At 45.1% G+C, this 25362-nt stretch overlaps 1 protein-coding gene across 2 annotated transcripts in view; it reads right to left on the reverse strand.

Moving 5' to 3' along the window:
- Positions 1–25362, reverse strand: part of KLHL3 (kelch like family member 3) — a 127085-nt gene that overhangs the window by 8951 nt on the left and 92772 nt on the right. Inside the window, exons 8-13 of one of the 2 annotated variants that reach the window (XM_005891693.2) lie at positions 23773–23922; positions 12274–12391; positions 11672–11869; positions 9825–9926; positions 6458–6586; positions 2536–2676 (exon numbers count right to left, since the gene is read on the reverse strand). In XM_005891693.2, coding sequence (XP_005891755.1) covers positions 2536–2676; positions 6458–6586; positions 9825–9926; positions 11672–11869; positions 12274–12391; positions 23773–23922 — 838 coding nt within the window. The remainder of the gene's footprint in view (positions 1–2535; positions 2677–6457; positions 6587–9824; positions 9927–11671; positions 11870–12273; positions 12392–23772; positions 23923–25362) is intronic. The other variant, XM_070374383.1, reaches the window with a different exon arrangement.

The raw sequence follows: 25362 nt of genomic DNA on the forward strand, positions 1-25362 counted from the left end.
GATTGCCCTGGGGGCGCTCTTCCTTCCCTTTGTGGTAGCACAGTAGATATTTGGCTCCTCAGGTTTAACTCTGCTCAACGAATGAATACCCAACAGTCACTGGGCTCTGAGGAGCCCCCTTCCTAACAAGGTCATGTCTCTGACCAGGCAGCTTTCACAATGATGCAGGCCCACAGATGTTCCTTGCTCTGGCACAGAGCACCATAGGTACAGGCCCCGTTCTACTGCACAGGCACACAGGCCTCCCACACTCAGTCTGAGCTAAGAAAGAAGACAGCTCAGGGGATCTCACCCACACTACTTCTACTCTGCTTGGTTCCCTGATAAGCCGTGTTTCATCAACACTGCGGGGCACTAACGGTTGTGCTTGTAATCGCTTCATACAACTGGTGTCTAAATCCACATACAGTTTTCAGGGAAAAGGCTTTCCACCCACCCTGATCTCAGAGGCAGCTGGTTTGGGGGCAAGGTCTCATGTAACAGGGACTCAAGAATAGGAAATGTAAGTACTGCTCATTAAGATTTTAAAAGGCCACAGTCAAATATTCTGTGTTTTTTTTTTCAAAATAAGATTCAGGGATTATGTGCTCAGATGCTCAATCGGGTCTAACTCTTTACGACCCCATGGGCTTTAGCCCAGCAGGCTCCTCTGTCCATGGGGATTCTCCAGGCAAGAATACTGGAGTGGGTTGCCATGACCGCCTTCAGGGAATCTTCCCAACCCAGGGATTGAACCCATGTCTCCTGCACTGCCAGCTGGATTCTTGACCACTTTTGCCACCCGGGAAGCCCTAATTCAGGGATTGTGCTGTGTGCTTAGTTGCTCAGTCATGTCTGACTCTTTGCGATCCCATGGACTATAGCCCACAAGGCTCCTCTGACCATGGGGATTCTCCAGGCAAGAATCCTGGAGTGGGTTACCATGTGCTCCTCCAGGGTATCCTCCCAACCCAGGGACTGAACCCAGGTTTCCTGCATTGCAGGTGGATTCTTTACCATCTGAGCCACCAGGGAAGCTCAAGAATACCGGGGTGGGTAGCCTATCCCTTCTACAGGGGATCTTCCGGATCCAGGAATTGAACTGGGGTCTCCTGCATCGTAGATGGATTCTTTACCACCTGATCTACCAGGGAAGCCCAATTTAGGGGTGAGTGATACTCAGAAAGTAGTTATAACCAGTATTGGTGAACATACTCTCAAATACTGGTGAGCATAAAAGGCACCACTTTCCTAGGTGATGTCAAAAACACACATACTCCCTCTGAATCCAAGATTTAACTTCTGACCTTTTATTCTAAGAAATAATTTTAAATGTGTGCATTAATTAGCTATAAAGGCTATTTATAATAGCCAAAGCATTACTTACAGAAAAGATGGAAATGACCTAAATGTCCAATAGCAGCCTGGCTCTTTAAATTATGTTACAGCCATTTACAATAATATTATGTAAATAGGCTTAGTGTTATAATAAGATACTCATAAAAGATTGTAAAGTGGATCTAAAAAGGCAGGTTTTAATAAAGCAGTATTACAGCAAGATTCTATTTTTGTTATAAAAAATAGAAATATCTATATGCGAATGTGTGCTTACACATGCATTTACATCTAAACCTAATCCTTGCATTAGCTGCCTTGAAGGTTCTGTAATTCCTCATTCATGTGGCTCAAGGCCAAATGCCAGGTTATATCACAGCAGGCTTAGACAATGAGCAAATTAATAAACTCCCCTCTATTTACACTTTCAACAAGTCAGCTGCAAATGGGTTTAGCGAACAGGTAATTTGAGTATAAAGGAAATAAGTATGCCTGAAAGTCACCTGCTTGTATTTCCAGCCAGGGAAGTTGGGCTAAGCTAACACTTGGATAGAGTGAGAAGGCATAAAGCAAGATATACCAACATAAGACATGACCCATAGGGCAAAGGCATAAAAGGAAATGGTTTAATAGAGGTATCAATCTCCAGGAACAAAACTCTAAACACTCTAAGGAAAATCATTCCTACAGGAAGGAAAAGGGGAGGGGAAGGGAAGGGAAGGAGAGACAGGAAATACAAACAAGAGAATAAGGAAAGTGGTCCTTTTGGAGAATGGATCACAAATCCTTTCATGGATGCCACTGAAAGGAAGGAAATCAGTTTCTGGGGGGAAGTGAGAGGTTCTCAGACATCGGCAAAGAAAAGATAGAACCAAGTGTCATTGTGTGGCCCTGTCCACACAGCTCTAGGCTTAGCTGCCCAACAAAGCCATTGGGCCTGGGCACACTGCTCCTCTGGGTCTGAGTCCATCCATGTGCAGTGAAAGTCCTCATGCTTCACTGGGAGGGAAGGAACCTTCTGCCTCTAAGAGGGGGCCCTCTGGCTAGCTTTAGGGGTTCCATGCTCTCCCTGCCCAGCAAATGGATACTCCCTGCTCAGGATACAAGCTCAGCCCCAGGCCACAGGAGCTCTCCGTTCTGCCTCTTTTACGGCCAGTGTTTGCAAGGAGAAAACACCCACAACCTCCCCATAAGGAAAACAGGAAGGAGCCATCATATTACCTGCATTGCGTCGGCACATGTTCATGTCTGCCACCTGCTTCCAGGTATTTGTTCCAGGATCGTAAACCTCGACACTCTTCCTCACCAAGGGCCCATCGTGCCCACCTGTGGCGTACAGCTGCCCACTGAGGACCCCAACCCCTGAAAGGCAGAGCACAGAGTCCCAGCCTCAGGTTGGCTGCCACGACCAGAAACCAGGAGGCCTGGCACCCGTCCTGGACAGTCATCACCAGCAGGGTGACAGGGGGAGTGCTATTTTGTCTCTCTAGAACTCAGGGTCCTCGTCTGTAAAACAAGTATAATGACACCCTGCCTGCCTCATAAAATCGCCAACCAGAAAACCTCCAAATAGAAGGCAAATATGACCTCATTTCTATTTAGAGACACGTAAAAATATACATAATACACGTGTGTGTGTGTGTGTGTGTGTGTGTGTGTGTGTGTAGTAAAGAGACTTCAAATGGAAACGACACAGCAGGTGTGCTGAGATCATGACTGCTGAGACTTCCCTGCTTATCTGGAATCAGAAGCCATCCTTTCTGCCCCTGGGCTCTTCTCCTAAGTGGCAGAGGGGCCCTGAACCACTCTCGGTAGTGATAAGCCTCAGCTGAGGGCCAGGACTGCATCGTTTATAGGTTTCAGCATAACCTTTTGACATTCTCTAATACAAGCCAAGAGGATGTCATCCTTTAATACAAGAGGATGAGATGGTTGGATGGCATCACCAATGCAATGGACATGAACTTGGGCAAACTCCAGGAGAGGATGAGGAAGAGAGGCCTGGCGTGCTGCAGTCCATGGGGTCACAAAGAGTCGGACAAGACTGAACAACAACAACAATACAACCAAGGAAATAAAATCCAGAAAGCAGGTGGGTGGCACAGTGCCCTAGAAAAGGCAGCTGACATGGTGGCCAGGATACCTGGGTTCTGGACCTGTGTCTCTAACCTGCCCACCAGGTGGTGCTGCCCTTTCAAGGCCTTGGTTCTCGCATGTGTACAGTGAGGGAGCCGGACTAGATGGGTAGTTTCAGTGGACCACCGACTACTCCACTCCATGGACAGGCTGCAGCTCAATTAGCTGGGGAATTTTTGAAAACATAGATTTCCACAGCCTCACTCCCAGAGACATTGGCCAGGAATCAGAAAAAGTGCCTCGGGTGATTGCAACGTGCAGACAGGTTTCAGACCCAAGGTCTCAATTTCCAGAATATAAACTTCACGTGGACGAGAACCACGCTTGCCTTATCATGTCGGTTGCCCTGTGCCTGATGGCACATAGTAGGTTCTCAACAAATACTGCTTGAATGACAAGATGTATAAAATCCCACCAGTAATTATGCGAGGGTGCAAATGGTTCCTCGCAGTTGCCCTAAACTAACAGCAGATGGTGGTGTTGCATCAACAGTGGCTATCTGATGAACTCCTGTTAATAAATACAATTCACTGTGTTCCCAAGCTGCCTCACCTTCCCCTTCTCCATGCTCAGAGGAACAAGCACACGCTGGAACCTAGAGATGGCCTCTTTTCTGCACAGACTTCTGCTGGCACTGCCCACCCCTGCTGAGGAGGCACTCAGGGACACCAAGCCCTTCTGCGGCCTCCTCTGCTAAAGTTCACGCAGAGGTGAACAGTGTGAGCCCCCGGGGCCCACATGCCAGGGTCTCTGGGTCTTTAGAGAACACCTACTAGGACAAGTACGTGGGTGCCCAGCTCCAGAGGGGAGGCGTCCCCGGATCTTAGGGAGGTGAAGCTCTAAAGAAACACTGCCCCGGGATCCTGAGGCCAGGGCACTGAGGAAAGAATCCATCTCGGGGAAGGAGACGCCCCCTGAATTGAGGTCACTGTGCCTCCCTCGTCACCATCCAGGGCCTCTGGCCCAGGTGAGAGGCACGAATAACCTGAGGGACATCCACTCAGCAGTGACCCCTGGGCAGCCCAACACAGAGCAGTAAGGCCTCCAGAGGCAGCTCTATCCACAGAAGGAGGCTGAACTTTCTGAGGTGGCTCTGTGCTTGGCTTTGCTCAGGGCCGCCCCTCCACACCTTCTGCTCCAGGTGTTCCTGGGAACAGCCACACACCTCAGGGTGCTGCTCTGCTCCTGAGGAGCTGCCCCTGCTCCCTGGGCTGTGACCACTAGCTCTCACACCTCAGTCACACATAGGATTTCCAGTAAGAAAAAGAAGACTCTAGCAATACTATCAACTGAAATTGCTAAAAGAGCCCTGTGAAGGAAGGAGAACCAGGAGACGTGAATTGAACTGGACCCTCAGGAATACCTACTGCAACCCACTCATTTCACACCTGAAAAAGTGGAGGCCAAGACCACATAGCACACTCGAGTGGACCCAGAACCAAGGTCCAGACCTCCTGCCCTCCAGGCATGTGCTGCGTGTTCAGGAAGGACCAACCTGTCAGGATCGGCAGAGACGAGCTCCCTAAAAATAGCCTTCCAAACACAAATGCTTCTTAAATGGAATCATACAGCTTTTTTTTTTCTAACTAGTGAGTGAGTATACAGTGATTCTTGAAAAACATTAAAACAGCGTAAAAAAATAAATAAAATAAAATAAAACAGCCTAATTTTCAAGGAATGCTGAGGATGTGGTCATGTGTTTGGTGGTATAAATGAGATCACAACTCAATCTTCAAAAATACAAAAAAGATAAAGTAATAACATTGTGGGGAAAAGCTTTCAGTTGTGGCTTCCCTTCCCAGAAGTCACATGGCCTACCCGCCAGCGAGGGTGGTCATCCGTCACCACTGCCACAGGAACCGGGGACAGAGAGCCGGTGCCCAGCCCCCAGAGCCTCCGTCTGCCCTCCCAGACCCTCTCCCCTGGGCCCCCACGTGAATGGAGCAGACAAAGCAGGGAAGGAGGGGCTGCTGCTCCACTTCCTGGAAAATCCCAAAGCTCCTGGTCTTCCCCCAGGAGGCCAAAGTGGGCCACACATGGGGATTTATTCTCCTCCCACGTCAGGAAGGGGGCTGATCTGAAGAAAAGTTGGGGAAGAGACACCAGTTTATCTCCAAATACAAACCTGACTTTTGACCCCCTAAGACAAAGACAGGCAAGCTTTAGCTTTTCCAGGGAAGACTGGGACTTCATAAGAACGAGACTCAGATAACCTGAGGTCAGAAAAAGCTAACTTTGAAGGGAGACAGACCTGAGTAGGAATCCTGACTCTGCCAGTGACTAATGAAAATGACGAATGACAAGACCTTGGGCTAACTAACCCCTGGTTGACTCACTTTCTAAACCTGCTGAGTGGAGTTACGTTGTGTGAGCTATATTGTGAACCCCTGCAGGGTTGTGATGAGGATTAAACATAAATGAGGCATGCTGCTAAGTTGCTTCAGTCGTGTCCGACTCTGTGCAACCCCATAGACATCAGCCCACCAGGCTCCCCTGTCCCTGGGATTCTCCAGGCAAGAACACTGGAGTGGGTTGCCATTTCCTTCTCCAATGCATGAAAGTGAAAAGTGAAAGTGAAGTTGCTCAGTTGTGTCTGACTCTTAGCGACCCCATGGACTGCAGCCCAACAGGCTCCTCCATCCATGGGATTTTCCAGGCAATAGTACTGGAGTGGGGTGCCATTGCCTTCTCCGTAAATGAGGCATAGAAAGTGCTTATTAGGACAGCACCTGGCACACAGCAAGTTTCACTTTCAAGAGATGTGGACACCTCCAAACAAATGGAAGAGATGACAATGAAGGGAATGTGATCCCATTGGTTCTCTACAAAGGGATCCCCCTGAGAAAGGTTAACTCACTGCAAAGGTGCGAGTGGGATTATATACACTGAAAGCAGACAGGAGGGAGGGAAAATAAGGTAGAATGTTAAGCTTTTGGCCTCCAGACCCACCAGTGAGAACAAACACGGTCTGCCCCCTGAACCCCAACTCCCAACCCCCATCCCATACCTGCGCCACTGCGGCGAGTGCTCATGTCTGCCACATATGTCCACTCATTGGTCGCTGGGTTGTACTGCTCCACAGTGCTCAGGCACTGGCGAGAGGCCCCATCATAGCCCCCAACAGCATACAGCTTCCCTGCAACAGACAAAGTGGCCAGGGGTCGGGGGTGCTTCAGACCCTGGCATGGAACTGGAGCATAGCTGAAATTCTGCCTGTAACCCACTGGCACACCCTCACCTCCATCAGGGTTCAGAGCTCCTTCCCCAGGAAGACCAACCAACTTACTTCCCAACCAGAGCAAGCATCCTTCATGATTCTGCCTCCTACTTCCTCTTAAGCCCTGGGCTCCTCCTCAAAGCAGTACAGAAGCTTTATCTCAAAAAGCACCTCAACACCCAATGCAAAGCTATGGCCTGGCATTACCAGGGCTCAACATATTCTCACTGGTGAACTATATTAGATCTCCAGAACAAGGCACCGGGGAGATGGAAAGTTTAAGGGCCCCTCGTGCAGCCAGGCTGGCAGACTTTCTGGCTAAAGACTCACAACAGCAGACAGAACAAATATGGAAAGATATTCTCCAACAGGAACCCAAACGTTGTCTTCCCATGCTTTGTACTCTGTCCACAACCCAGGCAGGCAAAATGTGTGAATGGAGTGCTCTGTGTGCACTCTGGGCTGGAGTGGCTGGAATTGATCTGCAGATCCCCTTACAATTTCTGAGCCATGCACAAGAACCTGGAAGTACCATCATCTTTTTTTTTTTTTTCTTTATCTTGGAATAGGCAAAGGTTTATTTAACCAAAAACAAAAAATGTAATCCTAAAGAAAAATATTGATCTATTGGATTACATTCAAGTTAAACTTAAAAAAAAATTGAAGGATAATTGCTTTACAATGTTGTGTTACTTTCCACTGACCATCACCTATTTTTAAAATAAAGTACCATAAGCTATTATCGAAGAGCATCATTTTGGCCTAAGGATGGTGGTGAGGTTGGGCAAGGGGGCAGGAAACTGGTATTTGAGCTCTCCCAGAGAGATTTGAACATTTGGGTTTAACATGTAGTCTTAGAATGCAGTGGGATTCCGTGTGTGTGTGTGTGTGTGTGTGTGTGTGTGTGTGTGTGTGTGTTGGGTGTGGGGGGGTCCTACTTCATCTGAGCTCTCAGTTCAATGGGGGACCCTGGAGTTATAATAAGGATCTACACTGTAATAAGTGTATAATAAGGATGTATACTAGCTGCAGGCTAAATAAATACCACCAGATGCAAATCTACTTAAAAGGTTACCTAATCAAAAGATTCTTTTTGGTCAATATGTACTTTCTTAATGGAAAGACACCAAGAGTACAACCAGTATGTGAAAAATCTGCAATTATTTAAAGTCAGAAAGAGATTCTCAGGCCAAGAACCATGTTTTACCATCAAGACTTTACTGCATCAAATGTAAAATTATTTCTTCTATCATTGAGCCTGGTTTTGTCTTCTGCCTCAGAGCCCTCTCAACCGGCCCTTTCGCTCTCCAGCCAGAGAGCAAAACCCTGACTCAGATAGGCTCCCCCAGGACCCAGGCTACTCTCGGGGTGTGCTGGCTCAGAGGTAACCACCTGCCTGGCCAGCTATCCCTCACAAGGGAGGAGACAGGCCAGGGGTGTGGAGGAGACAAGACGCTCCTGAAGGCAACCCCAGTCTCTGAAATACATCATCTCTGCTCTGTTGGGAGCTTCTGCCTCATCTCTCAGCCTCACTGTCCCTTTTCCTACAGAGATTCTTCAGGACAGCTGGTAGCTAAAGATCCTGGTTTTCCTGTTTTTGTCCCTAGTTGTCGGTCAGGCTGTGACGCCGTGGTAAGGAGATGAGGAGAGGGAGGCAGCAGCCGAAACAGCTTCAAATTCAGGATGGACAAGATAAATAAACCCCCAGTCTGTCCTCCGTGTTGACGGGGTGTGCTACCACACAGCACTTCTGCCATGTAGAACATGCTTACAGAAGCCTCTGTCAAGGGGGTCAGGGGGAGTATTTCTGATGAGCATCATGCAGGCATCTCCTCTAACTCCCATCAACCATCTCAACCCTGTGTCAGCTGAAAAAATACCCACTCAAGGTTTCTCCTTTCAGGGATACACTATTTTTAACCCCTACTCTATTGTTTGATATTCCTGACTAAGGAGCAAGGGGGGAAATGGGAAGGTGGCTAGACAAAGCACTTATGCTTGGCAGACAAATCAATTTCTGTTTCACCAGGAGGATGAGATTGCAAGAAACAATTTATCTTGGTAGGAGGACAAAATCCTTGCACTCACTAAGGTGACTTGTTCTGTGTGTTAGAACAATATACTTTTAAATTAAAATTTAAACTATGTAATACTGGTACAGACCAAGAAATGCAGCAAGAGAAAATTACATTTCTATTAAGGTCTAACTCCCTGCCTGATACTCTCCCTGAAGCACGTGTGTGAGTTGTGTGTACACGTGAGAAAGAGAAAATGCCTGTGTACCTGTGTGAATGCACAGATTCTCAGCTAAATTCCCACTTCAAGACAGGCTAATAAGTCAGTGTTGTCCTGTAAGTATAACAGTTGAGTCCAAATAATATTCTATGCTTTAATATGTTGAAATCATACATATTTCTAAAACTCCTCTCAGTTATTAATAACATTTGCCAATGGTCTGAGTTAGAATTTGGAGACCTAGTTTCAAGGAGCGGCTGTGCTGTTTACCAGTGTGGGACAGGCACACTGATTACTCCTCTGGGACTCAGTTTCCCCTTCTGGAGAATGGAGAAAATCCAAGTCCTGCCCTTCTCCTTTGAGAGAGTTTTAGGAACAAAATGAGAAACTGGATATGAAGGTACTTGGAGTTCCAGTGCACTGTCTAACCAGGCCCCAGACCTCACCCCTCTTCCTACCTCACCACACACATCCTTCCTGACAGCAGGACCCAGCACCAACCTTCCCTTCAGTGACTAATCAGAACTGGGGAAAGGCACCCGCCTCACTCAGGGCTCTGCTGACAATGCTCAACATAAAATATGAGGACAAAATTGATTAAACAACTGGTTCTCACCCTCCCAAACACATTATACTCCTGGGTTATATCTTGACTCTGGACTCCCCAACTTGTAATATAGATAAGTAGCCAAAACGAGAGCCCAGCATTTTTCCTCTAGGCTCCTCCTAGTACCCGCAGTCCAGCTCACCTACTTTCTAGCCTTGGGCCAGTAGCTACACCTCTCTGAGTCTCAACTCCTCTCATCCGCTAATCAGAAAACTAGTACCCAACTCGGCAGTAAGGGGAGGAACAGAGCCAGGACACGGGAAGAAGGCTGGGGGGCCAGGGCAGGAACAGAAGCCATCCGCTGTCGCTCCTTACCTTCTACGACGCCCACGCCCACACTGCTCCGGCGCGTGTTCATCGGGGCTACGAAGAACCACTCGTTGGTCTTGTAGCTGTAGGCTTCTACCGACGCCAGGCCTGGGAGACAAGTGACTCGTGAGGTTTCTATGGTGCCAGGCCTCACCCTGCTGGGCTGGGAGTGAGGATGGGGGAAGAGTGCAGACCTGGGGCCGAAAACCCGGGGGAGTATGACTCAGCACTACCTCTGCCTCCCCATGCATCCCATGGCACCTCCATAAACACACCTGCAGTGTGTCTGCCTGAGGGGACCACTAAGACCTGACCTAGAGAGTGGGCTGTGAGAAGACTGAGGGGCTGAAGTAAATCATAAAACCACAGAATGGACTAAATACCTGAGACTGCCTCACTGAACACCTATTTCCACCCTCTTTCCCCTTGTCTTCCTCAATTTTTAGAGGCTAAAAAGATGAAAACTTGTCTTCCCAGACTTCCTTAGAGCTGGGGGTGACCAAGTCAATCCAATCTAAGCAGGATTTCTGAAGTAGCCTTTGCTTTTCTAATAAGAGGCCCCCTTCTCAGCCCTGCCCTCTTCCCCCACCCCAAACTTCTTGCTACCTGGAATACACATGTATTGGCAAGAGCTGTAACAGCCACCTTGTGACCATGAGGACAAGTCCAAGAGACTCTGCAAGATCTTGGCCCAAGATCCTTGAACAACTAAACCAAGTCAGCAACTGCCAACCTCTGACTTTGTTTCACAAGTAAAACAAAAGCTCTCATTTGTTTAAGCTGTGGTTTCGTCAGGTTTTCCACTAGCAGTCAAAAGTAATGCCTAAAAGAAACAATGCCCCACTATCCTTTGTTCTCTTTATTCCTAATCCCCCCTCACTAGAAGCAGCCTCTGGAGGGGCTATATAACTTGGAATTACATGAAAGAGGCAAAGAGAAGGTTGAAAAAGGTTACCAACTAGTGAAGACAGAAATGAAATTTCAGAGGGATATAGCGTATTGTTTTTCATGTCACTGGGGACCAAAAGAGTTAAGTGTTTACAGAGACATCCACCTGGAGATATAAGAAGAGAGAAGATAATTTCTCCAAGTCCATGTCCACTAGCATTAATAGTTTCTGATTCTGACTTTGGAACGAGATGGACACCAGGAGCAAGGAGACGCTTCTGCAGTGTCACAGTCTTGCACAGCTTTGGTGGGGTGGCAGAAAGGGCAAGGGACAAAGGCTGTGTGACTCAAGCCAAGCCTCTTCCCACAACTGAACCTCAGCTCTCCCATCTGTTCAGCAGAGGGTTCAGATCACAGTCCCGAGACACCCTCCAGTTGAGCTTGCTCTATGTTTTATCTGTGGATTAAATGAGTTCCCAGACACTAGAAAGGACAAAAGGGCCTCTTCTGAGGGTGGGGTACTTCCTGGAACCTAGAAATGAGAGCACATGGATGATACTGTGTATGTAGGAAGGTGTGACTCTGACACACAAGCTGGGAGCGGAGGAAGGATGGGTATGTTCTTGGGACAGTAGCTACAGAGAGACCAAAGGCTGGCCCAAGAGCTGGCTAAGCAAACCAGGCTTGTGGGTTCAGTTATTCAGTTGTGTCTGACTCTTTGTGACCGCTTGGACTGTAGCCTGCCAGGCTTCTCTGTCCATGGAATTCTGCAGGCAAGAATACCAGAGTAGGTTGCCATTTCCTACACCTGGGGATTTTCCCCAACTCAGGGACCGAACCTGCGTCTCTTATGTCTCCTGCATTGGCAGGAGGATTCTTTACTGCTGTGCCACCTGGGAAGCTTCAAACCAGAGTAACATGGAGTGCATGTCTCAGGCTGGATGGTGAGTGAGTCTGGGACCTACCAGTACTGCCATCAAAGCCCCCCACGGCATAGAGCAGGTCATTGAGCACAGCTGCACCCAGCGTGCTCCGGCGCTCCTGCATGCTGGCGATGGACGTCCACTGGTCCTTCACCCCATCATATACGTCCACTGTCCGCACACGCAGTGAGCCATTGAACCCGCCCACAGCATACACATGGCCAGCCATGAACACCACACCTGAGGCACAGGAAACCAAGGCATCAGGGTCATCTCAAATGGCTGATGACTCACATTTCGATAAGTGACAAAGTGGGAATGAGGCAGGCATGTAAATACTGATAGTTTAACAAGAAGGTGATCTCCAACTTGTGATATTTGGAAGTCGCTATGGGACTCATTGGATTTCTTCTCGGATTTGCATTGCTACTTTTGTTTGTGTCAAGCAAATATTTGCATTAGCCTAAAGTCCCTAAGCACATAAGAACTGATCCCAGAAGGTACAGCTAGAAAGTGTGCAGGTTGGGAAGGGAAAGGAAGGGAGTGTGGAATGCACAATGTTTTCAGAAACAGGGAGCAGAGATCTGCAGTGTGGGAGTGGGGGCTAGTGGGCAGCCGGCACACCGGGAGACCATGTGGCTCACCTGCTCTGCATCTCCTGGAGGGAAGCTCAGCGATCTGGTCCCAGCGATCCTCCTCGAAGTCATAGCACTCCACGCTGCGGATGGCCTTGGGTGCCTGGCCACCAACCACGATCATGACCTCCAGAGAGACAAGTGGACATTAGCTGGCTGCCCCAACATCCAGACTCATGGGTCACCAACCCCTGCTACATACATGCTCACTGCTCAGGGTCCGTGGACGATCTGAAATGCCAGTTTACATGGCTACATACATGAAGATGCTGCCCCTGATCACCAACAGGTATGAATATTCCAGAAAAATCTAGTGAACATCTTCCCACAGAAACACAACCATTAAGTCTATGCTTCCCAAGTGTCCCTACTCACAGCTGTATTGAGGGCATGTGCAGCCACTTGGGGCATCTTCTACAATCTGCATGTCCTTAAGGACCAGGGGCAAGGAGGCTACATTTTATATTGAAACAAAATATTCATATATATCTCTCAACATCTGAATATATTTTGGAATAGAGTATAGAATTTGGATGCATGTTTAAGATAAAATTAATTCATAAGTACTTTTGAATGCATAGACTGTAAGGGGTACTTATTGGAGTATGGGAAAAAATTTGTAAAACACTGTTTTGTGGTGGTTACCACAAAAATGTATGTAACTGATGATGTTCTGAAAAATAATGTTACTAGTACTATTTCTACAAGTAAGGTAGTAGCTGCCACTGCCAGTCATCATGTGAAGTATGTTGTCATTCCTCTGTCACCACAACTCAGTGAGGTAGATATTACCATCCACATTGATAGGTCAGGAAAGTAAAGCTCAGAGAATATAGGGAAACTGCCCAAGGTCACACAGCTAAGAGCAGCAGAAGAGAGACCGAAAGCCAAGTGCATCTGACACAGAGGTGAAGGCAGCCCCTCCCCGCTACTCACTGCCCCGCTCTAAAGACAGGGTCTATGCCAGGACAGCTCACTACACAATGGTTTTCAAACTCCAGGTCACGTTTCTTTGGTGTGTCATGAAATCAATTTTGAAAAGTTTCAATCAGCACACTTTTAATAGAACAGCACAGAAAATACCATAAGGATGTTATCTCATAAAATACTTATTCTGGTTATACATACATGTATGTGTCTCCTGGAAAGCAATTTAGGCATATTTCTTAGTGTAGGATGTAGTATTTAAAAACAAACAAAAAAATGAAAGTCACTGTTTTGGCTGTAGCAACAGAACGTCATCACTCCATTGTGGTATCCCCATTGCTATGACAATTGTCATAAGCTATTAATAAATAAAAATTAAAGCACCAGAGTTAACAAAATTTTACATATTTCAATAAGCTTATACAAAATTCATGGCTGTCCCACAATGACATTACTCTCACTCACTCATTCCAATATGCTTTCTTAAGTGCAGAGAAAGAGATGAAGTCACAGGCAGACAATCAATATAAGTCACAGGATCTTCTCATTACCTGAGGCTTGTCTTATTTACCCCAGTGGATCTCAAACTTCAGTGTGCATCAGAATCCCCTTGAGGGCTTGTTAAGACACAAACTGCTGGGCCTCACCCGCAGAGTTTCTGGTTTAGTAGGTCTGAAGTGGGCCTGAGAATACACATTTCTAACAAGTTGATGTTGATGCTGCAATTCCAAGAGTCATACTTTGATAACCACTGTTTTACTCCCGCAAATATAGGGATTTCCTGATGATGTGCCATTAACCATTTTTGCCATTATACTTATCATAGTGTTATATACTCCTCCTCAAAGTGATTTTGGGGAGAAGAGTGATCATTGAAATCTGTGTCAGCACACAGGAGCACATCCCTCAGCTGAACATTATCCACCATAGAGGGAGACAGATATAGGGCTGACCACCATTGCTCAAGATCAATTATTTATGCCCCAGGATTCTAGAATCAGGCTCACCCACCGCCCATGTGGGTGGTCAATGGTCATCAGAGTTAGTCTGCAGCTCCTCTGTGACCAAATGTGAGTGACCAGTGTTCAAAAACTCAGAATTCAGTTCTGACTTCTGGACGATCCCAGAGGAACCCAGGACACATAGTCCAGGCTCGGGGATGCCGTTGCCTCCAGAAAGAAATGTTCTGCATTTGCCTTTCCTGTGCTCAGGAGGTCCGCTGCTCTGTGTCAGGAGCAGTCCTTTTCAGAGAGATGCGAATTCTACACTATTTCCTATCGGTAATTCTTGGCTGAGATCCACGAATAGTTCAAGAGGGGACGTTAATGAACACAGCCTCCTGGCAAACTTCAGACAATTCCCAACTTCTTCATCCAGGGTTGAATGACCTGAGTTTATAAACATACCTAGAATTTGTACTGCCTTGGTAAAGTTCAAACGAAGTCAAACCATTTCAAGGATTTTCTTTGATATCTGATTTGGGGGCTAAGTAGGAATGGGGTCACACAGAGTTGGACACGACTGAAGTGACTTAGCAGCAGGAATAAAACCAGTTTTTAGCTTTCTTTCTGCAATGACCTCAAGTACCCAAAATTCTCACACAAGTTGTTTCCTCTCCTTAAAATACTCTTCCCCAACCTGATCCCCCTCCTCTAACACCTGCTTATCTTTCAGGTCTCAATTTACACATCACCTCCTCCACGAGAACCTCTTGACCTCCAAAGCTGAATCACAGGTCCTTCCCCAAGATCACTTACACCCAGGGTTCTCCCACTAAAAGTGCCCAATTTTATGCTCTGTCTGGTAACTTTGTCTCCCCTTCTAGACAGTTAGCCCTGCCAGCACAACAAAAAAATATCTGCCCCAATTACTAAAGATAATCCTTGGGCCTTAGGGTACCAGGTAAAAGTAATGACTCAGATATTTATTTAGAATAAATGAATAGTAAAGACCACATGCAAAGAGTTAAATGAAAAAACACACAGTTTAAAAAAAAATCAGCCAGAATATCTCTTTCTTGGATTAAGACATGTTGGACACCAGATTACAATTCTAGCGACAGAATTTGAGGCAAACAAACAAAAAGAGAAAGGGGGAGCTTTTCCCATCTTTTGATTCAACCACCAGAAGACAGAAGCTATCAATTCTTTGTAGAAGCTATCAAGGCTTCTGACATAAACAAAAAAAGGCAAAGCTTCGGGTGACTTAACCATGTCCCAGAAACTCTTCCACCAAAGTAGGGAGATATCAGTACATTCACATTGGAGAAAATCCAGCACTCGTCTCTGAGAATTTCCATAGTAACACAGAAACAATACTAAAGAAAATGCAAAAATTTTATGTACACAGACAAAAATGATACAGAAGAAGGTTTTCAAAATAAACTTGCCTTTGAGCTCATAAAACCACTGATGAGAGGCTGTACAATGATCTGGGAAGAGCAATTATGAGGTTTTTGCAAATCACTGGTTTCTGAAAATGTGGAGGCAGCTCAAGGCACAGGGAGGAATAGGTGTGCTTTCTGCTTCTCTCGTAAGCATAAGAAACCCGATTTCTATGGCAGGTCTTGCAAAAAGCCATCATACATGGAGCACTATGCTCATTGCCATGTAATTGTGCAGTGTAAAAAAGAACAAATTTCCTATCTTGACTACTAATGGATAGTTGTTTCCATAGATACCTGAACCTAGCAACCAATTAGATAAAAACGAGTATTCCCCAGAGTCTACGTGTATTACATCTCTGAAACTGTAAACTTCCAGCTACCTAAAGAAACCACAGCTTGTCAGGGCAAGAAGAGACTTGATCCATTCTTTCTTTTAAGCCCACGTTGGACATTTCCAGAAAAACTCAGGCCCAAAGAGTCCAATAGGCATATTTCTTTCTTTCCCCAACATCCTAAGTCTCACTTTACTAAAGATGTGTAATGTCTTTAACACAAATTAGTGAATCAAATCAGCTTGTTTAATGATCACTATTTTCAACATTTGTCCTTCAAGGCAACTAACTCTGAGTTAAGAACTATCAGTGGTCATATGGGAATCACAAAATAACTAAAGAACTGGTTCCAGGCTAACAATCATGCTAGACCAAACTTAATCACATTCAAGATCAGCAGTGTACTTGGGAGTCCAACAGGGCACCCAGGGTCCTGACTCCAAGTCTCAGTCATCACTGTGCAGAAGGCTGCAGATCTCCTGGTGAGGAGGGAGTTCTGGGTGACACAACATTGGTGAGCCAGACTCGACAGGGCACAGCTACTGGATAGACTCCCAAGGAAAACACCCTCATTTTAAATAAATAAATAATTAATGAATTAAATTTAAAAAAAAATAATAAAAGCCAAGTGGTCGTTTGCTTCAGGGATGTTAGAGAGACCACGGAAAGACTATCTGATTTCTTAGGAAGGAAACTTCATTCCCAGCATAACAAGATGGCTTTTAAAAACAAAAACATGTCATACTATTTCTTTCACTTGGATGAGTCTGACTCTACCAGTGTGACCTGGGAGCCAAGCCTGTTGCCCCTCCTTAGGATCTAACAACTGCTCTATACAAAGAGCCATTTAGGGAGCAGAGACTGGCCAGGAAAAGGGCAGTAAGTGAACAGCACAGAACTCCCCAGCAGGACCCAGACCCTAACTCATAGACTCTGCACTCAGGTGAGTGGAATGAACTAGGCTCTGAACACTGTGTTCATCAGGCAAAGGTAGAGTGTGTGTCCAAACTCTCTTCCACGACCGGTGACCTGGGCAGAAGGCAGGCCCAGCCAGTCGGTCCCTCGGGCCAGGGCAGGAAGCGAGTCTCTCTTACCCTGGTGCGTGGGGCCGCAGGGCTAACACCAAAAATTCATCCGAAGGAGCATGTCGAGGTTGAGGCAGGAGACTTGTCCCAGCAGGTTCCTGAGCAACAGGTGCTCCAGGCAAGGACTGACAGCCAGGATGCAAAAATGAGGGGTGGAGAAGCAGCAACGCAAGAGCAATATCCGGGGGAGGAGAACATGAGTAGGAAATGGACTTTGGGGTCAGACAAGTCTGTGCTCAAACACCAGCCCCATCACTAACTCACTGTGCGAACATGAGCAGCCACTTACCCTTGCCAAGCTCACTTCCACTACCTAAAATACCAGGATGACAGGATACTTCCTCCTGGGTGTCAGGAGGCTTAAATGATATAAGTCATTTAGCGCAGCGCTTGGTAAAGAGCACACACTAAATGTTAGCTTCTATTATTAGATCAACACCAGCATCATTACTACTATTTAAAACAGTTGCTAAAAAAACAGATTCTCAACAAACGGTAGAAAAGGATACTTATGATCTGTGAATGGGAGAGTGAATAACTCCAGGAATACTGATGGGGCTTTTTCAGGACCGCAGAGCGTTTTCCAAGGTACAGCCTGGGTCTATTGGAAGGATCAAGATGAGGGAAGAGCAGTGCCACTCACCAGCCTGGCCCAGGAGAGCAGTCATCTGACCCACCCTGCCAACAAGCCTTGGTTCCAACACTATCTTCTGACAGCCCAACCTAGGAGGAAGCCACCCACTATCAGCCCAAATGAGATTTTGGTGTCATCTAAAAGTTTAATAGAGATGTCAGCTGAACTGAGATGACAGTGAAAAGGGCCAGATTCAGTACATCTCTAAAGGGTTTATTTCCATCTTCCTGAAATCTCATTTCTCTGCCACCATCTGCAGCACACGGTAACGTAGGAGTGTTGTGAGTGTCTGGGAGACAGCCCCTAGTTGTCCATGGCAACCCAGCCTCGGGGAAAGTGCTGGGCGGTGAATGTGTGAGAGCTCAGATGAGGCTATTAGCTGTTCCGGCTTGAATGTGTCAGTATGATCAGTGTGTATGAGGCACAAGAAAAAAATCCCTTATTACCCTCTGCAGCTATCTCAAGGCAGAGTCTTGCTTCTTCCAGGGAGGAGATTTGGCTGGCAAACAGTTCACTGCTGAGAACTGCTGAGAACAGTACAAATCTCTCTCCACCACTTAGTTTCTCAAAGTCAGCTTTGTCAGAAAGCCAACTTGGACTGAACTCATGAAAGCCCAAACCTGCTGGCCCCTGGAATTCCTGTGGCCACTCTTCCAGGGAGCCCCATTGTCTCCTAACTTCTCTTCTTCCTCATTTGGCCACTTCTATATTTCTACCTCACTTTCTCAAAAGGACTTTTTAAAAGTTCTCAGAGGGTAAGAATTGGGTTTCTTTCTACCCCGTATTCAGCTAAAATGCTTTTGTAAAGTGTGGAGGCATGGTCTGGAATCACTCTGTTAAATCTCACCTCAGCTATTTACTAGCTATGCTTATAGACACATCACAAATTCTTTGGTACTCCTCCACTCAAGACATGGAACCTAATCACCATCCCTCCCTTGAGTGTGGGCTAGACTTGCTGACTTGCTCCCAGCAAATAAAATATAGCAGAGGTAATGGAATATCACTTTGAGAGAAAGTTATTAAAAGACTACAGCTCCTGTCACGGGTGAGCTTTCCCATTCTTTTACTGTAGAAATTACTCACTCTGAGGGAAGTCAGCTGCCATGTGTGAGGACACCCAAGTAGCCTATGGAGAAGGCCATGGGGTGGGGAACTGATGCCTACTAGCAAGCACAAGAGTGAGCTTAGAATCAGATCCTCCCTAAACGAGCCTGGAGGGGACTGCAGGGGGAACCAGCAACTTGACTACATCCTAACAAGAGGTCCTGCACCAGGACGATACAGCTAAGCCCCTCCAGGATCCCTGCCCACAGAAACTGAGATAACAAACGCTTGCTGTGTTAAGCCACCGAAGTTAGCGTAATCTATAATGCAGAAAGTGATAATAATACATGGCGAGAAGGTGACATAACCCGAGACTCAGTTTCCTCATGCATAAAAGGAGGATGATGACAGGTTTGACAATCCTATGAGATAATAAATGTAAATCACTCAGCCCAGTGCTTGGCACATGCTCAGCAATTAGACCTGCTACCAACATCCGTGTGGGGTTAGTACCATGTCGTGGTCAAAAGCAAAGACTTTGAGTTGACCAGACCCATAAAGAACTCTTAGAAGTCAATAATTAGAAAATAATTTTTTAAATGTGAAAAGATTTGAACACAGATTTCACCAAAGAAAACATACAAATGACAAATAAGCACATGAAAAGATGTTTGACATCAATAACTAGAGAAATGTACATTAAAGCCACAGTGAGATGCGACCACATACCTACTAGAATGGCCAATTTGTATTTTTAAAAAAATAGATAATACAAGTATGGTGAGACAATGGAGTAACAAAGACTCACATACATTGCTGCTGGGAAAGCACAATGACACCATCATCTAAACAAATAGTTTAACAATTTCTTAAAAAGTTAAACATATAGTTGCCACTCAGACCAATAATCCTACTCCCAAGAGAATGTATTTACCCAAGAGAAATTAAAATATATGTCCACACAAAGATCTATAAGTGACTGTTCAAAGCAGCTCTATCTGTAAAAGCCAAAAGACCGGACACCAAACGTCCATCAACTGATAAATGGATAAACAAAGTATAATACGTTCATACAATGGACTATTCCTTAGAAATAAAAAGGAATGAACTCCTGATACATGAAACAACATGGATGAATCCCAAAAGCATGATGCTAAGAGATATAAGGCAAGATCAAAAAGCTCCATATGGCATAATTACATTTATATGACATTCTAGAAAAGAGAAGACTATAAGGACAGAAATCAGATCAGTAGCCATCAAGAGGTGGGTATGGGAGAAGGGGCTTGACTACAAAGCACCACAGAGAATTTTTTAGAGTGATTAAAATATTTCATATTTTGATGAAGATGATGGTTATATGACTGTGTATAGTTGTCAAAATTCATCACACTGCATCCCCCAAAAAAAGCAAATTTTACTGTGAATAAATTATTATGCCTCAATAAACCTAAAAGAAAATGATCTGGGATATTGATAATGAGGGAAGCTACACACTGTAGGGGCAGAAGGTACACGGGGAATCTCTACCTTCCCCTCAATTTGGCTATGAATCTAAAAGCGTGCTAAAAATATAAAGTCTTGACTTAAAGAAATAAATGTATTAGAAATGCATCTCTTAATAAGATGAATGAGATATTATAGTGCTGTAATGAAAGAATATCTTGCTGAGAAAGAAAAAGAAAAAAAGAAAGGAAAAATGAAGGGAAGGTGAGAAGAAAGAGTAAACAGAAGCAGGGAAAGAAGGAAAAAGAAAAAAAATAAAAGGAGGAGCAAGAAAAGAATCTTTTTTCACCTGTCACCAAAACCTGAAAACCTGTTCCTAGAAGCAGTTTGGCACAAGAATTTGTAATGGAACAGACCTTGTTAAAACCCCAGCTCTAAACTTTCTAGCTGTGTAACTGGGCAAGTTACTTAACCTGTCTGAGTAAACTCTGTAAAGTAGGGATATGACTACACTGACCTACTACTGTCACAATTTAATGAGCACAGTCTGTAATCTTCACAGTGACAGCTCCCCTCAGCACACCCCATTCCTCAACCCTGCAGCAGGGATCTTGTTAACATAAGTGCCCACACAGTGGTGACAGGAGTAAGAGTTTGAGAAGCAGGGTGGACAACACAATCTTACATCATTCAAGGATTAAAGTTGGGGGAACAATGAGGCAAAGAGTAGCCATGCCCTTTTTTTTTTTAAATCCCTTCAACAGATTCAAAGGAAATCATGGTTCCAGTCGCCTGTAGAAGGCTATGTGCCCAGAAATCTAAACATTTCATTGGAAAATAAATGGTTCTCAAGGAGTAGAGGCAACATGGGGACATCTTTGGCTTCCTGAAACAAGGGGTGGACTCTGCTCAACTATACACAAAGTATCTGGGAAGGGGCACAAGGTATGTTGCTGAGGCCGGGGGTCAGGCTGTTTAGTTCAGACCCAGACACAAACTTGGCTTTGATTTTCAAAACTGTTTTTTTGTGGGTGTATGTCGTAACACCCAGATGGGGAGCCTAGAAAAAGGAGAGGTCACTGGCTATGGTTACCACACAAAGAAAATGGGCCAGTGATGCACCACTTATTAGCTCCAGAATACACTCACCGGGAAAACACATCATTACCCTGATATCAGAAAGGATGAGAAACTCAGCTTCCAAAGAGAAAAGTCACAGACAAGCAACAAGGCCAGCTGAAAACCCAGGGTGTAAGAAACAGCCTGCACACAAAACAATACAACAGTGTACCTTAGAATCAGTATTCTTCAGAAACAAAGCTGGTGGAAATTCAGACCATAATCGAAGGTGACATTCAAGTCCATCGGAAAGAGGAAGACTTTTGAATAAAATAACTTTGAGGCAACTGGCTCATGACTTACCATACAAACAAAGCTGAATCCCTACTCTCACTCCTTGCACAAAAACCAATTCTAAGTGCATCAAGCAGAAGATAGATCAATTTGACTACCTATTATTTTTTCAGGATTTCAAAATGTTATAAACAAATTTAGAGACAAACTGAAAACTAAGAAAAAAATATTAAAATACATACAAAGACCTAAACTCTTTTAAAAGCACATCTAAAAACCATTAATAAAAAAAAAAAAATACAGTCCAACAAAAAAAAAAAATGGGAAAAGGACATGAACAGAAAAGTTCCATGCCCCACCCAAAATAAATGCCAAAAATCCCATGAAACCAAGATTAACCTTACTCACAACTAAAGAAAAGCAAACCAAAACAAGATGCCCTCTTTAAAAGGACATCTGACACGTAAATGTTTAGATATCTAAAACTGGAAATTATTGAAAGGCCCATCAATATAGTTACATATATAACAGTACATAAATATAATTAAATGCTGTACTCCATTACAATTTAAATGCTGGTTTTACCCATACTGATAACACTGAAAGTAGTCTGTGACACTTGGTTGAGTAGACAAAAAAGATTTCAATCCGTTAGCAAGAGTCCATTTATCTAAAAGTGTGTGTTTTGATTTATTTGTGAATAAGTGTGCAGAGACATGTCCAGAAGAAAATTCACCAAAGTCATTGTCCCTGGGTGGAGGGGTTTCAGGTGGTTTTTACTTTATTTCCAAATTGCAGTATCCTTTTAATAACCTACAATGAACACATACTTCTATAATAAAGTTATTTTCACTTTGAAAAACATGAAAACATTTCAATGCAATATTCCAACAAAACAAAACACATCAACATGCAGTAAGGCAAATGGTCTATCAGACAGCAGTTCATGCCCTGTAGTTGCCCTTCTAGCCAGCACTGGCAACAGGTGGCAAACAGGTAGGTAAAACTCTCAGGTTTACAAAGGTGGAGCAGGTGCAGGATGGTATGGGTTCAAGAATAGGTTTGGAGGGGGAGAAAAACACAAATCAAAATCGGGTTCTACAACATTAGCTGTGTGGACTTTAGGCAAATTCCTTAATATCTCTGGCCTTCAGCTTCCTCCTTGCTGAACTAGGACAATTACTTCTACCTTCTATGTGATGCCTTCAGTTCACTGCTTGGTGCACAGTAAGTACTCAATAATGCCAGATGTTTCTATTATTATCTGGGACATTCACATTGCAGCCACTATGTTCTCCATGATCTGGTGTCACACAGCAGAATGGAGAGAAGGAGCAGCAAACCTTGGAAAATCCAAACACTGAGTCTCAGACAACATGCTTCTTGAGCCCCGTGAAACCCTTCCTGGAAGCAGCAGGTGAGGAGTAAGGCAAACCGCAAAGGGGAAGGAGAGGGCAAGGCGAGGGTCGACATAACCCCCGAGTTCACCTGCTTGTAATGGATGAGCCAACATGACTCACCCCTCTCCTCCACCCTTCTTCCTGGGTTGGCTGGGACCTCCCCCATAGACTTCGTATGTTAGGATCCTGGAAAGATGATGCAGATGCCAAGCCAGAAAGAACTTTACAGACTATATATTGCAGCATCCTTTTCATTCTGGAGGTGAGGGACCTGAGGACCAGGGAGAGAAGGGGACTCACAGGGAACCAGAGCAGCCAGCACCCAGCATAGACTCTCCATCATGGTCCTCTGCTATGCTCACCCTTCCCTCCCCCTGGCTCCCTCACATGCTTTCATTTCCCCCATTCCTTTCCCCTGCCTTATTACCTGTCAGGCTCCTCAAGGGCCCTTCTCTCCTCTGGCAGCCCTAATTGTCCCTATTGGCTCTGTGGTGAGGGGAGAAACCAGACTAGGGCTATTCTGACTCAAAGAATGGCCTAGAGAAAAGATTGCTGTAGCCACCACTAAGTCAAAACTTGCACAGCCATTCCTCTGCTTCCAAATGAAATAGAGCCCAAACCCTGGTGTGAAACAAGAAAGAGAGAAGAAGACAAGAGCCTGAGTTCTTCTCAAACCTCCCTGGTGACACTGAAAGTTACCTTGACACTCTTAGGAAAGGAAGACCCTGGAAATGAGAGGTGCCGGTAGAATCGAGAAGAACCAGCAGACTCCATCTCCTAGGTGGTAAATACAACTGAGATGCGGGGCAGCCACGGGTGAGGAGAGACTTGGAGACAGGTGTGCAAGGCCATTTTCCCAGGTCACAGTCTCAACTCTTGGTAGTGGGCTGGGACTTACCTTGGGCAGGCTGACTGGAGTCCTGGGCTTGGTCCTTGGGTTTTTAATCAAGAGCCTCTGATCCAGAGGGAGCAGATGGTATTTCATGGCCTCGATGAGGAAGTCTTTACAGGTGTTGTTATTCTTTATCAAAGCTTCTTCTTCAACTGTCTAAAGGTAATAACCCACAGGTGATCCCGGGGCAGAGTTCAGCCCCATTTCCTAAGCCATCTCCCTGGGCTGAGACACTCCTGTGCTCCCACACTCATCCATTCCCACATCGCATTGTTTCAAACCCCAAGACCAAGGTCCAGAGTTCTGGCCTGGTGCCCACCTCCTGCATCTCAAGAGTGCAATGGAGTAAGTGATGAAGCTCTGGCATCAAATCCCAGCTCTACTACTTACCTCCTCTGATCCTCAGTTTCCTCATCTGTAAGATGCAAGGCGGGCATATTAAAGTACCCCACAACCTCACACATTGTATTTTCTTGTAAATGTAAATAATATAAAGACAATTTATTGTCCCTAAGGCTTCTTTCCACATGCCCCCTGATTGGAATGTATTAGGTTGGTGCAAAAGTAATTGCAGTTTTGCACTGCTGAACTTTGCTGTTTGATATTGGAATACATTCTTAGATAAATGTGGTTATGTTATACATCATTTTAGTGTGCATTTCTCGCTTTATATTTTCTTTGCTAATGACTAATTACTTGCTATTTATATTTATTTTAGACTATAGAAATGATGTTAGACAAAAACCAAATTTGAGTGATCTGAGATCAAAATGGGTTGTAAAACAGTGGAGACAACTCACAACATCAACAATGCATTTGGCCTAAGAACTGCTAATGAACGTACAGTGCAGTGATGGTTCAAGAAGTTTTACAAAGGAGACAGGAGTCTTGAAGATGAGGAGCACAGTGGCCAGCCATCGGAAGTTGACAACGACCAACTGGGAACCATCATCAAAGCTGATCCTCTTACATCTACATAAGAAGTTGCCGAAGATCTCAATGCCAACCATTCTATGGTTGTTCGGCAAATTGGAAAGGTGACAAAGCTCGATAAGTGAGTGCTTCATGAGCCAACCAAAAATGAAAAAAAAAAAAAAAAATCATTGCTTTGAAGTGTCGTCTTCTCTTATACTATACAATAACAACGAACGTCCAATGAATTTCTCAATTGGATTGTGATGCGTGATGAAAAGTGGCTTTTATATAACAACTGGCAACAACCAGCTCAGTGGTTAGACCACAAAGAAACTCCAAAGCACTTCCCAAAGCCAAACTTGCACCAAAAACAGGTCATGGTCACTGTTTGGTAGTCTGCTGCCAGTCTGATCCACTACAGCTTTCTGAATCCTGGTGAAACCAGTACATCTGAGAAGTATGCTCAGCAAATCAATGAGATGCACCCAAAAATGCAATGCCTGCAGCCAGCATTGGTCAACAGAAAGGGCCCAATTCTTCTCCACAACAATACTCAATCACAACCACTCACCACACAACCAACACTTTCAAAGTTGAACAAATTGGGCTATGAAGTTTTGCCTCATCCTCCATATTCACCAACTGACTACCACTTCTTCAAGCATCTTGACAACTTTTTGC

The sequence above is a fragment of the Bos mutus genome, chromosome 7 (genome assembly GCF_027580195.1).
Source record: "Bos mutus isolate GX-2022 chromosome 7, NWIPB_WYAK_1.1, whole genome shotgun sequence".
Lineage (NCBI taxonomy): Eukaryota > Metazoa > Chordata > Mammalia > Artiodactyla > Bovidae > Bos > Bos mutus.